This window comes from Schistosoma haematobium, chromosome ZW (assembly GCF_000699445.3).
Source record: "Schistosoma haematobium chromosome ZW, whole genome shotgun sequence".
Classification (NCBI taxonomy): Eukaryota; Metazoa; Platyhelminthes; class Trematoda; order Strigeidida; family Schistosomatidae; genus Schistosoma; species Schistosoma haematobium.
In genome coordinates, this window is record NC_067195.1 from 71,542,806 (window position 1) to 71,562,341 (window position 19,536).

Here is a 19,536-nt window from a genome sequence, read left to right on the forward strand (position 1 = left end):
CAATGAAATATAATTACTTTAATAGATTATTATAATTATTATTCTAATAGTACAATGTAGTTTAACAAGTACAAATTATTGATTGTTTTAACCATAGATACTAATAGTAACTTAAAATCAATTTTAAATATACAATTTTTGTTTTGAAAATAAAAGATAAATTAAAATATGTAGGTTGTTTGTTTAAAAAAAAGGAATCAAATTGTTTTGCTAAGTTTAGTTTATAGGGAATGAAAGAACAAGTACCTTTTTTTGGGGGGGGTTTGTTTACTAAATTCTAAGTTGTATGATGAAATATATTATATTCATAATGATTTCAGGTGATGAAATTGTTATTTGAATTATGAAGATCATGTTTATTAGTCGAGTAGGTATTCGTCTATATGATATTTTTGTAATTTGAAACATAATAATAAGTAATCAACTGATTACTTTGTTTTTCTTCTTATTTATCCATCAGCTAATTGATCCATCCAATTAGGACTTTTGAAAAATTCTGGAACTGGTTGATCCATTCTAGCTATAACTTTATAAATTGGTTTTTTCCATGATTGTTCTGAATCTTTACCAGTATAAAGTGCATTGAAAAATTCACGTAATGTTGCTTCAACAACAATACGAAAATGATCTGGTACCTATATGTAGTAAAATAATAATTTTATTAATATAGGTGATTTGTGGCAATTGTAAAATTATTGAAATTTAAATTTAGAACTGATTTAAACCAGATAATTATTGAAAACCTGGAAGCATAGAAATGCTGCTTAGTCCTAATGTAAGTATCTACAAAAGTGCATATCACTAATCTCTCAAAAGGAATAAAACCTAAGACCTATTGTTTCAAGCTCAAACGCCTAACGTTTAAACCACTGAGTCGCTTCCTACAACGTAAATGTCTAACCTCAACCAGTTCTTAGTTGTATACTGGTTTAGTGATCTAAAGTTTGGGCATTCGCATGTGAGATGGAAGGCATAGGGTTCAATCTGTTTTGAAGGAATGAGGTTATGCACTTCAGAGGAGTCCCATACTAGAATTAAATAGACTTCCTGTGCTTCCAGGTTTTTGACAGTTGTCTCACTAAGATTAATTGGTGATGTGAGCTCTGGTAATAATTTTAATCGACAAAACGTTCATATCAGTGTGCATATGTTCAGTGATCTGTGCTCAAAAATTTACATGATAAAGTTAAACATTCTATTTTAAAGCATCTGAGAATGGTCGGATAATGGATCTAACATTTACTCAGGTTAAAACCATGCTATGGTCCCGACAAAGCTTAACGTATGTCAGTAGCTACATGTGGCTTTTTGTATAAGTCTGTAGATCACATGTGATATAATATGACAATCACTGATATAATCTAAACTTGTCACCAATAATCGAATAAACATTTCATGATTTATTGTACCACAACAGGATTTTTGCACGGGATAACTTGCCAAGGTGAGTCACAAAGTGATGTAAAAAGAACACCATTCCAGTGAGTACAATATACCACAATATCAAACTGAAGAAAACTGCTCTGACTATGAAGTAGAAATTATGCGTGACATGTGTGATTTCAGCATGGCTATTGATCACTCTCTGTCATGAGATATAAAGTTTTGAGGAGAAAGTTTAATCCAACAAGTTTGCTTTCATAAAAAGATATAGTTTATCAATAGATTAGGAGGAAATAAACTAATATACAGAACTTGACCATTCATACTAAATAAATTGGTATCACTATGTGATTAACTTACTACAACCTATCAACTATATCATTGTTATTTTCATGTCCTCCCTCAAGTAAATACTTTTTGAATACATCAATATGTTGTTATGAATATAATCAATGTTCCTAACTGAATTTTATTGATAGGCTTATAATTTCTAAGGCTTTTAGTGGTTAATTTAGCATTTTATCGAAATCAGTAACTTTAATAGTAACCTGTTGCGGGTTTTTTTTTATTGTTTATAATGTTTATCTGGGTGTTACAGATAAGTGTTGATTCGTTTTCTTTGATTTCTCAGGTTATGAATTTGTTAAAGATTCATCTAATTCTGTTTATTTTTTTAATTCATTTACCAATTATTATCAAAAAATACATTCTAGTAACGCTAAATGATTTGAAACTTACTGACAACTATATAGTTTAATCGCTTGTAAAGAACTATTGTGAGAACATAAACGCACAAACATTACTAAAGTATTAGATATAAGAGCCTATACAGTAATGCAAAGTAAATACAAACGTTAAAAACGATTTTTGAAAAAATAGTTTTCCTTACCTCTAATTGTTGATTACGATTATAATGCAAATTTAAAGCTCTGTAGATTTCAGATTCAATTGTTACATGAATTTCATCAGCAATACGTATTCCTTCAGATATGGCAACTCGTGCATATTTCTCCATTTGAATGTAGTAAAATTCCCTATGAAAATAACAACATAAACGAAGAAATGCTATGAAAAATCATTTAGAGAACTACACTGATTACAACCTCATTATAGGCACTGTTCAACTAAACTAGATACAAACTATCATTTTAATTTTAATAACATTTTGCTGAGTTTATGTTCAAAAGTAGTATTGCGTAATCTGAACTTGAACTTACCATGACAGTATTCACTGTAAAACTGGTTTTGTTTTAATGGAACTATTATATAAGATGAGTTGTTAGATTCAACAATTTACTGACTGGATAATTTGAACTGAACCTTTGCAATAAACATTATTATGCATATAACTTCTTAAAATTATTCTAGAGAGTAAACAAACTCAGCTTCATACAGTCAAAAAATTGTGATTAGATGCCTAAATCATTGACACATCACTAATGAAACTTACTCATTAATGTAAGTAGTGTTTAAATACTAAAAGTTTCTTGCACAGTAACATTTCTGTCATAAAAATCCACTTATCTTCATTATTATTATTATTATTATTATTAATGGCTTTATTCAATATTATATTTTGGTACAATATAGAATTCTCAGCACAGGGTATTTCAGCAAGTTTCTTACGCAAAAAAAGACAAAAAAATGCGTTTGAAAAAAACGAAAAACTGTACAACTTTTCAAATTAGCGACATGTTAAGAATTCAGGTTATTGACTAGGTTAACTCTAACAACTTGTTCGTCACAGAGTATATTTGCTAGGTAAGGTATTATAGAACTTTTATACTTTTGCTTGCGTGCATGGATTTTAATTTAATTACGTCTCGTTCTACCAGAAGATATACAAGGAGAAAGATATGAATGAAGATGGTTAGTATCTGATAAGACAACACCTGCCATCTTATTGTATTTATTACCACTTTGAGAAACAAATGTAACCCAGTTCTAAACAACCAGTATATGTAGTGGATATCATACTACGAAGTACATCCATTGTTTTTTATTTGTTTTTGACTTACATATAAAATCATGAGTTAGTATACTATATTTCTAGATTATTTAATTTAGTATAAAAATGGAGAATAAATGAATTATGAAATGAAAGTAATTTCCTAGTTTAGTTGTCGTACATTTATTTTTTACCATTTGTGAAACCATTATTATTATTAGCAAAGATGGATAGTGGTTAGCAGTGGAATCCAGGACGCGCGTTTCGTCCTGTTTGGGACTCGTCAGCTGGATGTACCTGCATCTCAGAGTTGATGTTCACTCTGGGACTCGAACTCAGTACTGTTCGCTTCAAACGCCATCGCGTTATCCACTTAGCTACTGAGTCCTGATAGCCACCTGCTTCTGCAATGGGGTGAAGTTTAATTCACTTGATATTGTTTTACTTGAATCTTCCCATTGATGTTTTAGGACTGAAATTGATCAGTCTCTTATTGGCATATGTGCATACTGTGCGTATGCCTCGATATTGTCTTAATTTACAAGCATTATTATTATTATTATTATTATTAGTTTAAACACATGAAAACAAAATCAATATTCTTTACTATAAGAGATTCAAATGATCAATATTTTCAACCTTATTCTATTCAATAAGCAATTATGTTCTATTAATATTTCCCTTTAAATAACATTATTAGGAACAAGATAATTTTACTATGTATCATAATAAATTTACTTAGTGATTATCATAAGCATATGAATGTCATGTAAAGACAGAATAAGTTAAGGATAGAGATAAAAAAAAATCTAGGTGAATCAAAAGAAAAGTGATATGCAGAGTGGGAGGAGGGACGGGAATAAATCCTAAATTAATGAAAACGTATTATCATGATATAAAATTCATAAGATTATTAAATTGATCTCTTTCAGAATGTTACCAATGTTTCTATTACTGTAGATTAAATTAGATTTTATTCTTTATTACCTTTTCTAATATTAAATAAGATTACTTAGATTGTCTTATTTATATCAATTAAACATAAAGTATTATTAATTAATAGAAGAATATTTAATGGATAATGCACTCCCTATTTTGTTACTTACTTGCTTAATGATATGGGGGTATTTTATTTATTTATTTATCTATTTATTTTTTTATTACTTAGACGATACAGGCTAGAAAAACAGATTCTTTTAAACTATTCTCTTAACTGTGTTCTATTCATCTGCTTTGAGAAAATGTACATTTCAACTGGAAAAAGTAATAAATTAATCACCGTAGAGGTTTCCTACTTTCAGAATTTTTTTTAAAAGTCTGATCCATTTTAACTCATGAAACTGTTTTTACTACTTTCACAAATGGAATCTTGTATTTATGGTAATAAGTTGTTTACTATTGTTGGTAAAAATAAAATACAGACAAGATATAACTTTTTTATAAGTTTATCACTTCAATCACGTGCTTCATGAAAATGAGAAAAAAATGTTGATCAATCCAATAACTCAAAGTTCTCATGTACTTTGGAAGATTTAATACTCCTCAGAATGATGTACAGTGGTTAAATATTATCAGAAGGGGTTTGTGGAGATTTTAGAAATTTTCATTGATTGAAATCATGAGTCAGTTGAAGCTAGACCACCATTGAAAACCTGGAAGCACTGGACGGCCGTTTCGTCCTAGTATGGGACTCCTCAGGACGAAACGGCCGTCCAGTGCTTCCAGGTTTTCAATGGTGGTCTAGCTTCAACTGACCCATGATTTCAATCAGTGGTTAAATATATCAGCTTTGATGAGAAAAAGAACGTCAACAATTTTTGTTTTTGATTTCACAACAGTATAGGTGTTTTTTGAATTAACTTATGATATAGTTGAATAATTATTGAAACTAGGGCTTAATTTAATAAAACATTCAGCTATCCACTTAGTCAATCCTTTATTGAACTTTTCTCATTTGTTTAAACTATGAACTAATCTTTGAACGAAGAATATTCTTTTCGTTAAATTCTCTTCAGGTTCTACAATTATATATCCAATTATATATATATTCGCATTCATCCCTCCGTATTACGTCTTACTTATTTGATCGAATTGCAATTGTACTATTATTTCTCTCTCACCTTATTTGACCCATATTTATTCTGAGCATGGATCTTAAAATTTCACTTAACATATACGCAGAGTCAAGTTAACATTCTATATAAATCATATTAACATTAGCAATTTTATTGTATTTTGTTTATCACAATCCTAAATTCACATGCTTTACACAGTGTACTTTGCCCTTAACTTGGCCATTTTTTCGGATTATTAATTTGGATATATGATTGTAGAACCTGAAGAGAATTTATCGAAAAGAATATGCTTCGTTCAAATATTAGTCTTTTAATATGACGGGGATCTTTAAACCATATGAACTAATCAACGCAACAGACTCACTTTTGATACCAGTCATCAAATCGACTTCAAGACACGTGACCCTATATATATATACATATCAATAGTTTTTCTTTTGACCTTTTTATATTTTTCAATTATATATTTTTTTAAAAACTAATAGACAACTAAGTAAAAATAGGTAAACACAGACATTTATTCAATTAATAATTCAATTGTTCATTATATTTTTATCTAAATGGTTCATCATCCAAGCTCATATATTTATTTATTTAACATAAGTTCGAGGTTAACTGATAAATAAATGAAATGTATATCTGTTTATATTTCTTTTTACAAAGTTTCAACCATTCATTCTCCTCACCCCTACCCTATCCATTTCACTAATTTACTATCTACTTAGATAAGAATAATAATAAGTAGTATTGATAAATTTAAATGATCAACTATTTTGTATTCTGTACAATCTGTTCTCTTTATATATATATATATATATATATATATATATATATATATATACTTCCATTTCTTTCTTTTTCTGGGCAAAAGAAACGTGCAACTAGTTTTCTTTTATTGTTATAAATTATTATTTTTTTTAATCTCTAATAAATCTTTTTAGACATAATACATCTTTGTAACTTTTTTTTTCCTTCTTTTTATATGAATCTATTCAATTACAGTAATAGTAATGTAGTTTATTTAAAGTTTTAAGGTGAACTATGTAAGATTTTAATCTTAACTTATGTTAAAGGTTTTATTGAATGTTACAATTATAATGAATATAATTAAGGTGGGATATAAAGTATTTGTTTATTCATCTATGTGTTCTCATGTATATACTGTGGTTTAATGTTACCAAGTTAATGTTTGTATTGATTTGTTTCTTTCTCTTCTTATACTCTCAATGTTTCTCTTTTTTTTCATGTATCCTACTTATCAATTGTTTTAAATATTTATGTTAATTAGGAAATAGTAAAATAATAATTTTAGTAAAATAAAATTAACATGAGAACAATAACGCGTTATTGTTATGAATAGAACAAAAAAAAATAAGATCACCATATGCTCTCGTTTTTTTTTCTTTTCTGTTGTTAAAATAGATTACTACATACTTAACTAACTAGTTAACAATTTTGAGAGTTAAAGAGAGGGAGAGAGAATTAGTACAAAAGTAAAAAGATTAAAGCTTTTATCATATATTTCCATTTGTTGAATATAATGATGGATTCTATCAATAAAATTTGAATACGTTCCGATGACATTGACGGTAAACTACTGAACTTTGATTTTAAAGTTACTGAAAGTTCTTCTTCAAGGATTTAATGAACTTCATATAAAAATTCTTTGAAAAATAATTTATGGTAAACAGAGATTAGAAATGAAAGATCATTTTAAATATGCCTGTTTAGTTTATTTTAAAAAATTCCCAATTTGGCATTTATTATATAGAAATAATGAAAATTTAATTGAAAAGAAAATTCTTCGTTCTATCCATTTTTTTCTTCTGTCTAGTTCATGTTAAAGAGAAAGAGAAACAATCCAACCTAAAAAAAATCAACCATTTGGATTCCTTTTAAGTGGTACATAGTAAATCTATTGGCCTCAATACCTGAAGACTTTGAGTATAATTCAGTGAAAATCTGATAAAGAATATTAAATTAGGGCTAACTGACTGTCCAATATCCTTTGAATTAATCGATGGTTCACAAATTAATAAGCTACAGAACAAAAAGTTGTATTCGAGTTTAGTTTTATCTAAATGTAATATTAATTTGACTATCAACAGAATCTGATCAGTACTGAAGAACTAAACGAACATGACCATGAGTAGCACTCAGAGGTCATTAAAATACCTCAACCCTATAAGAGATCATCAGCTGTTCAATTAACTCAATAGTAGCAACTCAGGTTTCGGAGCCAAATGACTCTGGTTCAAATCATGCAAAGAGCATCATTTACCTCAAGATTTAAGGTGAGTATTGCTGATGAGTGATAAGTATTATGAAACTTGGGTCCGGAATTTCTGGTTAACAACTCTCAACCACCTAACTCCATAGATTCATTATCACTATTATTACTATATTCAAGTAAATAAATTTTTAACTGAAATCAATTGCAAAATGATGTAAAAATTATTTGGAATACAAGTTTTTATTCGTTTAAAAAAACAAACAATAAATATTACCTATCACTAATGTTACCATCATCAATATAAGTCCTAACCGATTGATGATATAATATTAAGGTTATGAACTTATACAGAAACGGAATTTTGAAACCACATCAATTACAAGTACAAGTACATTTTATTCTCGAATAATTTTGATTACTATTAGGTCAAAATGATCATTTAATCATAACTATTCTGGATAAACTTTTGTTGTTGTTTTTTTAAAATTATACGATATCCATTAAAAAGTACACAAATATTTACTTCCATGATTTTATCGCCAGTAGTTTTTTTTAAAAAAAATATGATTTAACAGTCAGTTATATTTTATTTCATGCTGAAATTCTACTTTCCTTTCAATCATCTGACTAATTTATTAAGAATAATTTTTGAAATAATTTATATATTGGAAAAAGAATTAAATTGTGTTTAGTTCATTATTGATGAAATAATTGGTTTTTCTTGTTAACTCATATATATATTAATCGAATTGATGAGTTAATGGAAGCTAGACCACCATTGAGGACCTGGAAGCATTGGATGGCTGTTTTGGTTTAGTTTGGGACTCCTCAAAAGTGCGCGTCCATGATCCTTCACGCGAAATTCAAATCCAGGACTTTCAGTCTCGCGCGCGAACGCTTAACCTCTAGACTACTGAGCAGACATCTAATTTCAACCAAACAACGGTTTCGCGTTCACCATTGCCTTCAGTGAGTATTTGCCTCACAACTCACACGGTTGAACTCCACTGGTTACGTCTTCTCACTAGGGCTCCAGGACATAGCTATTGAAGTCAATCATGAAACTGAAGGTCCTGCGTTTGATTCTCACGTACGATATCGTGGATGCACGCTTTTGAGGAGTCTCAAACTAAAATGAAACGGCCATCTAGTGCTTCCTGGTCTTCAATGGTGGTCTATTTTCAATCGACTCATGAATCCAGCTCTACAAACCCCCATCTTGATAATAATCATATATATTATTTCTCTTCAACAAAATGATATCTGCTGAAACGACTTTTTCAAGATTTTTCGTTTTATTACTCTATTACTAGTTTTCGATGTCTTTGTTTATGAACAAAAGCTTTTAATGTTTAATTAAAATGGTTATTTTAAAATAATGTCATTGATTTACTATTCTTTCAAAAACTTATATGATATTTTTTTCTGGATAACAAACCAGTAATTACTCATTATTGTACCGGTAATGAATAAAAGACAATGATTATTATTTTCCACAATAAATATGAATAAAATTTGACAATATACTGATTCTGTCGTGATCTAAGTCAATTTACATTATGTCAACATGATCATGTAGATAATTTATACATTTAATAGCACACAATATGTTTGTAACTCGTTCTTATTTTTGGAAGTTATAATCTAAATGAACCTAACGAGCATTCTATCTTATTATATGATTATTCATATCATAAGATAGGATTCTCTGATTGTGGTCAGAATCCACAATACCTTATAATAGATTTTTTTAAAAAGATATCTCTGATCCGTTTATATAAAAATAGATAATGGATAATATAGATTTAATCATTTGAAAATTTAATTTATTTCCCATACAATCTTAAAACTTTCGGTACCATCATGAAACATATTGAAAGTTCTCATGTATTCACTGTTTGTTATTAGTTGAAGCAACTAATAGTGAGTTATGATAAAATTAATTTTCAAATTATTGAATTTTATTCAATTATTAGTTTGACATTAAAAGCATATTATAGTACTCATTTCTAGCAACAATTCACTTCTGAATAAACTATTATCCATGAAAGATATCTTAGATGACCCATGTAATCTATGTTTCTTTAATGGTTTTTATAAGGTAATAAAAATGTCTTTCTTAATTGAAAATTAAATAAATGAAAACATGTTTAGAATAAGTAAATGGAATATAATCAATAGTGTTTGTTGAATATACAAGTGAGCTTGTTTATACACACACACACACACGATAAGAAAACAAGGAAATAAAAGTTGTAAACAACATTGAATACAATAGTAGAGTAATAGTTTAGTAGAAAATAATTTGACATGGCAATTCAAAAGAAAAATATGGTGTATACAAATAGTGTAGCGTTGTTTATTCGCGGTTGTTGATTTAAATAAAATTCTCTGATAATTAACAATAAAATCAATCATAAAAATCATTTTTAGAAGTAATCATATTAGAGATAACGGCGGTAAGCTATATATATATATAGAAAGGACAAGAGGATAGAAGAAACAATGACAATCTGTTTTTTTTTTCATGATGTTATATGACAGTTGGTTTTTTAATTATTTACCTTTTCTTTTCATCTACTATTAGGAGTCTTGGTGTATACATACTGACATACATATGTGTTAAAGCACTTATTATTACTTACTTAAGAGATTTTCTGCTGTTGTTGTTGTTGTTTTTATTTTTATCCATGAAACATAAAGGGATAAGGAAAGATGCTACAATACTATTTAATCTGTTGAACAATAATTTTCCCTTATGAGTTGACATTAATTTTGAAAATATTTATTTATGTCTTATATGTACACTTGTTAGTTTATCTGGAATTTATATTGAGTTTTTATATTAATGTTTAATCATTTATTATTTTTTAAAACAATAAACAACATTTTTTTAAAGAAAACCATTGTTTACTTTATAAAGATTATAATTATTATGTTAACATGTGTGCATATTGCTTAGGTTTGTAGAAGTTTGATGAACATCTTAAATGATCGTAGACATGTTCCCTGTTGTTATTTCTTCTTGTCATTGTTGGATGGAGTTGGATGTACATGCATATTGTTACAAGTAAACAAAAATAAAACCAAGAATCTATCTATGTTATGTTCCTACTTCAAAAGAAATTCAAAGAAAATCTCATGTAAGGAATATAGAACATCAAGCCCCTGATATTAACCAGTTGGATCTAGACAGTGCTCTAGCATCTCATTAAGACAAATGTGTCAAGAGAATAGTTGATCATCTTATACTTATACCTGTTGATGCATTTGATTCGATAATTTTAATGTTTGATTATATTCCCTAGAAACACTTTGGACCACATTGCCGGGCAAAATGTTGGATTTACTTCAAATATATTATTCTTCGTTAATGTCTCCTATCAACTCAGCGTCCAAATATTGTGAAACTATTCGATCAAATTTAGACGAAAGTTCTTAGTTTAAAAAAAACGTGTTGAATTCTTGTCAGATTAGATAAATGATGGTGTCACGTAACTTTGTAGAGACCCTTTGTGTATTTCGAAAGCGATTTTTACCAACAAATAACACTTACTAAAGAACTTTATAAAGCTAGAGAAGATTGAGTGAATGAATCATCCCAGTTTTTATACTCTTTTGCAGTACACACAGATTACTATATGGAGGATGGAATTGAATACAATCAAATCTTGAGACGAGAATGATATATCGAATCCGCTAAGTTAGGCAGGAAAAAAATTATATTTTCAGTTACAGTTATTTTGCAAAATAAGGCAGTAATTCATCAATTAGATTGAATAGGTTTCTATTATGATATTTGAGTGCATTGAATTTGAACCTTTTTTTAAAATTGTGGGTTCCTATCACTGGTGATCTTCATACATTGATAAACCAGCCACTAAATGCTCCTTGATTTCCAATGATTTCATAATTTGAATTTCATGTAATAAATTGCAAACCGATGTTATATATCAACTAAAGTTAACTAATAAATTGTCCAATCAACTCTACATCTTAACTCATTATTTAAATCATAGTTTAAGTATGAATGAGGGATCAAAACATACAAATTCATAGGTTCGATATACGTTAGTAACGTTTTATTAGTGAAAAATTGGACATAAACTAATAAACCTATCTAATATAATATCTAAGTTCGTCGTACTTAGTTTTAAGCATTCGGATGCTATACACTCGAAGCTATGAAATTAAACTTTTTTCCTTTAAATGTTTTCACTGGTAAACAAAGACTAATGTAGAACGCGACACTGCTAACCCTCAAGAAATAATCTTGAGTAACCAAGATTCATATTACAGCCGTACCATCTTATCAGTAAAATACCTTGTCTCATCATTGAATGTTGAAATGTTTAAAAGTGATTCATAAATTCTAGAGATTGAAAAGAGAATGTTGCTGTTAAGCTTAGAACACAAAATTTCTGTCTCATATAAATCATTGACGAAATCATGTCGATCCTAATCTTGATATTACTATTACTGATAGATCAGTTTTTTGGATTTATACCTGGTGATTTGTTCCCTCCGTTTTAAAATTTCTGATGTGTTTAAATAAAAAGAAACAGTTTAGGTGGAGTTTAGCTCTCTGAGCTGAATGGTTTGGTCGTGGTCACCCGCGTGAACATCAATCAGCACTCAAACGCCATGACACATCATCGCTCATATCAATGCACGTAGACGCTTGTGGATACAAATTCAACTGGAAAACTGTTGGGGTCTTGGATAGAGGAAATTCTAAAAACACCGGAGAATTTTTAAAAGTTTGACACTCGGGTCAATCGGCAATTAACAAACATATTGAAATCGACCCAATCTATCAACCATCCAGAAAAATCATAGACAAATATAGGGTCAAGAATCAAATCAATCAGAGATATAATCAAAATAAAGAAATAGACAATGACAGATTAACGGTCGAAAATAAGTAATCAAGATCACGTTCTACAGGACAGTCTGTGAGTCATATGTAGGGAAATTCTGACACTTCGTTTCTATTTGAAGTTTGTGCTGATTATGTCCTTCAGAAGAACAATGAAAGCTTCGAAACTAAACCATCGAACTCAGAGAACAAAGCTTCACCTAAATCATCTATCTGAGCTACGAATCTTCACTACCATGTTAAAAATGAATAGTGGTCAACTAAGGGAGGATTAATTGAGAATAATCTTAATATTTATCATTTATTGGTTGAGATCATGAACCGATTGATGTTAAGCCACCATTGAAAACCTGGGAGCACTGGACGGCCGTCTCGTCCTACTGTGGGATTCCTTAGCAGTGTGCATTTTACGATCTCGCTCCCGGGATTCGGACCCCAGGGCCTTCAGTCTCGCGCGCGAACGCTTAATCTACTGGACCACGGAGCCAACCGGCATCCAATAGTGTTAATGTCTAACCTCAATCAATCCACGAAATTGCGCGACCATCTTTCATTGTACTGAGGTAGATACCTGTCCCTACCCGATACGGATTTACTTTAATTAAAAAATATGATATAATAAAAAATTAAATTGCATTATTGGTAGTATATTTTAAAAACCAAATGCATTACACACATAAATATATCTGTTAATACTTGTCTGCGAACCTACTATTATTGGGAATATCTTTTTCCATTCTACAAGTGGACTGAAAAATAGTGGGTGAATAAGCGTTGAAATGTTAATTGATTTTTTTCGACATAATCATTAAATCTCTTATTTTTCTCTAGATTTAACTACGTTACTATTTTTCATATAGAATAGAAAATTTTTTTAAATTATCTTTTTGTCACTTTAACTAGTAAACACTTTCAAATCGGTCACTCTGTCAGCAACAACGTAGAACTTCGTACGTACGTAAATCAATTCAAGTTGCCATACCACATTACCACACAGATACAATTGTTGATACAAATCCCGTAATGGTAGAGGTATTAAAAGTATAGACAGTAATCGGAAAGATTAGGGTTTGAAGATATTGTCTAAAAATTATAATTCAGTGAAATAAATTTGAAAAGAGAAAAAAATAAGGGACATGAAGAATTCAGAAGATTAGAATTTGGGAGAACACAAAGGATAGATGTACCTGTGCCATTGCAAACAATTTTGAGCCATGTCATTCAAGGTCTCTAACCATCGGTTTCTGTCGTATCATGGATCCTAATCATGTGGTCTACACCTACCAACATGGTTAAGTCCACTTGTCAGTGACTTTATGAATTCATGCCATGTTTTGATGTGGTACCCCCTAGCTTTCATCTAACATACTCCTACACCACAAAACACTTTTAAACGTCTTTCGTAATAAAATTTTTATCCATCTCTCTATGTAAGTTCAGATATTTGTTTTATTCATCCGTATATTTATTATTCTAAAGTACAAACTACATAAATTTTCAAAAGATACAATCATTAGTTTAACCATTCATTTCTGACAAGTGAATGTATAAGATTTACTTGAATGTTCTTTTTTTATATTCCTTTTGAAATATTTTTTTGTAAACGTTTACTCATGAAATCATTAGAAAATTATTATTTAGTAAAACTGTTTTTTTTGGTTGACATAGACACTATTGTCTGGTTACTAAGATAAAATTTAAAATTTAATATGACGATATCCATATTATTTCACAGATTTAAATCATGAGTCAATTGAAGCTAGACCACCACTGAAAGCCCGAAAGCACTGGACGGCTGTTTCGTCCTAGTATGGGACTCCTCAGCAGTGCGCATCCACGATCCCGCACCCATCGGGATTCGAACCCGGGACCCATCAGTCTCGCGTCAGGCGCTTAACCAACTGGGCCACTGAGCCGGCCGGCATCCAACGGTGTTAATGTCTAACTTATTTGTAAAACTATATTTACATTACAAACTAATATTTAAAATAACACTTACTTTGATTCATTGAACTTTTATTCATCTAAAGTTAGTTATAGAATTAATGAAATACTACTGAACCATTTCTAAATTGTAGATTAAGCTGAATGTGTCACTACCTCAAAAGATTGATCATTGAATATTGAATTGTTAACCAAATATGTAAATATAAAAGATGATCAACACAAATAACATTATGAAATTGTTGTACACTTTAAGTTGATTTTATTTTTCATACCTATTTCATACGTTACATTTTATTCTATTCATAGCTAAAATACATATCTTTCAAGTAAGATTTCATCTACTCACTAATTTTATGTAAGAAATGGAATATCCTATTCTAGTCAGATTGATTCGGAAATCGTTGAGTGATGCAAATTTAACGTGTACTTACATAAGTCAAAAATTCACATCAATTAATTACTTCAGTCACAACTGTTTAGTCAAATGACACAGATTTAAAGAGTATATTGATTATAGCCTAATATCTACATACTTGTCATTAGTGACTGAAATCAATTTTTAAAATTTTTTGAAAATTTGATCGTTGTATAAATAGTTTACAAATGAATTAAAACAACAACATTTTGACACATCTCATTGATAGCGGTCATGCTGTAGATAAATTGAAATCATTTCGAGTGATCTATCGTATATCTCCATCATTTCCCAACGGAGTTCGTTCCCGCCTCCTACATATAGCTGAAGCCATAGGAATTCGTACATATAATCCCAATTTATGTGTACAGAAGAAATTCGTAACCCCCCTCTCCCTCCCATGGTCAGTTATAACTTAACTAACGATTTTTTAAAAATTATTATTATTTATTTATTTTATTCTATTTTCGTTATCATTAGTCTTATTTTCACATCTAGTATTTGTTTTTAATTTTTCGCCTCTTTCCGTTTGTATTCTTCACTATCTAATTATTCACACACTTCTTATTACGTAATGATTTTAATATTTTGTGATGATTATTCCAAGTCTATTTACCCACGTTTGGCCTTCGATTTCCAACGTTTAACTATTGATTAGACTTTTGTTGTGGTATTTTACTATTCTTACTGCTATCAGTACACATGTCTTCCTACTGTCAACTTGTAGTTTCACTTATTATGTGTGGTGACCTATTATATTTCATTGTGATTATTGACCCATATTGCCTTGATTGGTTTAGCATTTTCGTATACATATTCATGTATATTAGAGTAAAGCCTGATGACGATCTAATTGAAAACAATTGTTCACTTATATGTGTTGTTCTAATTTTCTCAATGAATTCTTTCTAGTGGTTGTGTTTTTTATTAATTTTATGATTCTGAACGGTTTCAAATTGAAATAATATAATTAAACCTCAATGGGAAGATACAAACAAAACAATACCAAGTGAATGGATGTCTTTTTTTATTATTTCCTTCAGTTAATGTCCGTATGGAATGAAGATTTATGTAATAAAATAAACAACTAATCCCAATTTATCTTAATAATTATTGAATTCATGCTTATTGGTGAATGCGTTAAAAAAAATTAAATACCGATGGTTATATTTTAACGTCGAAAGTTAAATACTTCTGGTTTAATTCAGGATTAGCTCTTCAATATATAATGTTAAGAATTTGCAAAATGAAACTAAATGTCCATTCATCTCTATTTGACTCTTATTACTATTTCTTATTAATATTAGTTCGTGATTGAGGTTAATTTTAAAATAATTTTTTTTTATTTGTGTAACTATCACTTAATTCGAACTTCGTTAGTACATTATTATAGTCAACTTTACTATCAACTATTTAGAGTTGTCATAGTGATGATATGTAGTACAACTTCATCTTAGGCAACCTCTATTTGGCTGTACATTAAACCTTACAGCTTAGAAATGAGCTAAATGATTGATATACACACTAGTGTATGATAAATGAAAGTAATAAGTGCAAATTGTTTTCAGTATGGGGGTGTAAAAATTAATGAATTTCATTGAAATCATGAGCCAATTTAAGTTAAACTACAGTTGAAAACCTGTGAGCACTGGATGGCCGTTTCGTCCTAGTATTGAACTGCTCAACAGTGCACAAAACTCGAACTCAGGACCTCCGGCCTCTCTTAATTTCCAAATCATTGAACGGATATCTAACGGTGTTGATTTCTAACCTTAATCAATCCACGATGTTGCATAGCCATCTTTTATTGTTTGCAGTGGTCAACTGCATTATATCAATTATTATTATAAAAAAAGACTAAGATTGAATCTTTCTGATGGTTCATTAAATAGTTTAATGGAATTTTCATCAAGGTTCAGACAGTTGAGCAAAACATTTGAACCGAAAAAAATTCCAATTTACCAATAGTTCATATCTCGTAATTTCATCACACTTGATACCATAACAACGTTTTTTTCACCTAATTTGATAATTTAACACAATATATTCAGTAAAAGGAATGCACCCATTAAGACAATAAATAAGAAAGATTAGTTCAACGAGAAGTTCTCTTTTCGGCGAGTTCATTTTCAAAGCTATACTATCGCAAATATATATATACTTATTTGTCAGGATGATGATAATTATAATAATACTGATAATAAACTTCTGTTAGACATGGTGACAGTATGGCAAAGTAAACAGAAGTATTAAAAAAATTTAAAACAATGAAAACTTAATAATAGTTTGATTGTTAAAGACTTAAGTATTCATCAAATGATAGATAGAGAAATTATCAATGGGAAAGGATGGCTCAGCATGATAAGATAAAATGTTGAATTTGAAATTAAATGTAATCAGAAGAATCCCAGAAATAAACCAGTTGGGGGTAGAAGTTTTATAGGGGAGATGGAAGGGGAAGCAGATGGCTGTAAAGGAAGAAGAATATGAAGAAAGAAAAAAAGAAGAAAATGACAAGACATTAAGATCATAGTAGAAAAAGAGGTTGTATCAATCTCTTTTACACACAATTCTGGTTTTTCCAGATGTATGTCTATTACTTTGGCAATGCAAAGAAGATGCAATCTAATTGTCTTTGAAAGACTCCTACTTACCTTGTAGATGTCTTTGAACGCAGAGCATATCTTGATTGAGTGACTTGTGTTCACAAGGTGTTCGATTATTATTATTATTATTATCCTGTAGAGTAAATATATATGTATTTGCAATTGTACAGCTTTCGCCGAAAAGAGAACTCTTCATTAAACTAATCTTTCTTATTCAATACAATATATTCAAATAATGAATTCATATAGAATTATGGGACATTCAAAATTCAATTTAACAGACAAAATTTCTCTATTTAAATTAATCATGTAATTGCTAACATATCAAATGTAGCGTTCATTCAAAATAATTTTTTGTGTTTATTTTTTTAAAAAAATTTATTTATCTTAAATTATTCATTAATGCATCAAAAACAATCCATTGAAACCAAATATCTATGTCAGCATTGAACATGTACCCTAATATACAACCCAAATTAACATAGAAAATGATTTTGATTAAGATTTTAAAAAATAAAAAAAAACAAAAATAAAAATAAAGAAATATAAAAAAAGAAATATGGATGAAAGAAAAATACTAAAAAAAAGTATATTGTAGCGTAAATGATTAATTGACTATGTACAGATTACCAAATTGAATTTCTTTATATTGAAATTCTTTTTTTTTGTAAAGTTTTTGTTTATTTTCCATAAAAAATTCATTGATGAGATGTTCCCTTGAGAAATTATTCATAAGATTGATGTTTTAATATTCTCATGAGTTCATCGTAACATTTTTATTCTTTTCTTGTTGAATGTATTAAAAGTTATGATAAATGTTGATTTTAAAATAAGAAATTTCTTTGACTTTATTTTAAATTTAAAAAAAAACGAAACATGAGTCAATTGAAGCTAGACCACCATGGAAAACGTGGATGCACTGGATGGACGCTTCGTCCTAGTATGGGACTCCTCAGTAGTGAGCATCCACGACCCTGCCTCACGGGATTCGAAGCCAGGACCTATCAGTCTCGCACCAGGCGCTTAACCAACTAGACCACTGAGCCGGCATCCAACGGTGTTAATGTCTAACTTCAGGTACTTCACGAAATTGAGTGACACACTGACCATTGTCATCAGTGAGTTACTACAATTGGACGAAACGGCCGTCCAGTGCTTCCAGGTTTCCCATGGTGGTCTAGCTTCAATTGGCTCATGATCTCAACTGTTGAAATTACTACAATCTCCACAAAACCGCTTCTGATAAAAACAAAACACTTTAAATCTACCTAATAATGAACAATACCTTACTCTATGTTAACAAATTAAATCATTTTTAGTAACGGTTTAAGCTTGTAATATTAGAAAATGAAATGTAACTAATAATCTATATGAATTGGTGGTGTAGTGAACTGTATTGATAAAACTGCTTGCTTATAAACAGTACGTGTCGAAACATGCCGTCGAAGTTACAACAATTGTTAGATAGAGTGAAGAGTTTCATTACGTTGAAAGTAAGATGTTGGTTTTTATGCCGAAAGATGCAAATGGAAGATTGAAAACTATACATGTGTATTATTATTTAATTCACATGGTAAATATACATTTCTCTTGTCTGTTGTCGTGTTTCACAATAGTAATCTACAAGACTTAACAGAATTTATTGTTCTACATGAAATTTGTTTTCTTGTTGTTTATTACCCTGATTAATTAGTCTACTTATTTATATAACGGGACGATCTCAATAAGATAACCATTTAAAACCAGGAAAAAAACACAGTTATTTCTTCCCAGTACCAAACTCCTCAATAGTGCACATTCACAACCTTATTAACTATTGAACCCAACATATCCAGGTTTCGTAGCATTCGCTTAGCCTTTAAGTCACTAAGCTGTCATTTAATAGTTTGCTTTTCAAGCTTCAATCAATCACACTTAATGTAATGTGTTTGTACTAGGTTGAATGAGAAAATATACTTTTTTGGTGGGCACTGTAAAGTTACAGTTTGTAAGTACTCATATTATATTGCATGCACACTGAAGAGAAAAATTTAAAAAATATTTTTAACTA

General features: G+C 29.5%; 1 protein-coding gene across 1 annotated transcript in view; it reads right to left on the reverse strand.

Moving 5' to 3' along the window:
• Window positions 1-449: 449 nt before the first annotated feature.
• The window catches only part of MS3_00010483 (uncharacterized protein), a gene marked incomplete at its 3' end in the record, with an annotated part of 44,739 nt that continues 25,652 nt past the window's right edge, over window positions 450-19,536 (reverse strand). The window contains exons 5-6 of the mRNA XM_051218852.1: window positions 2,273-2,417; window positions 450-635 (exon numbers count right to left, since the gene is read on the reverse strand). Coding sequence (XP_051072374.1) covers window positions 450-635; window positions 2,273-2,417 — 331 coding nt within the window. The remainder of the gene's footprint in view (window positions 636-2,272; window positions 2,418-19,536) is intronic.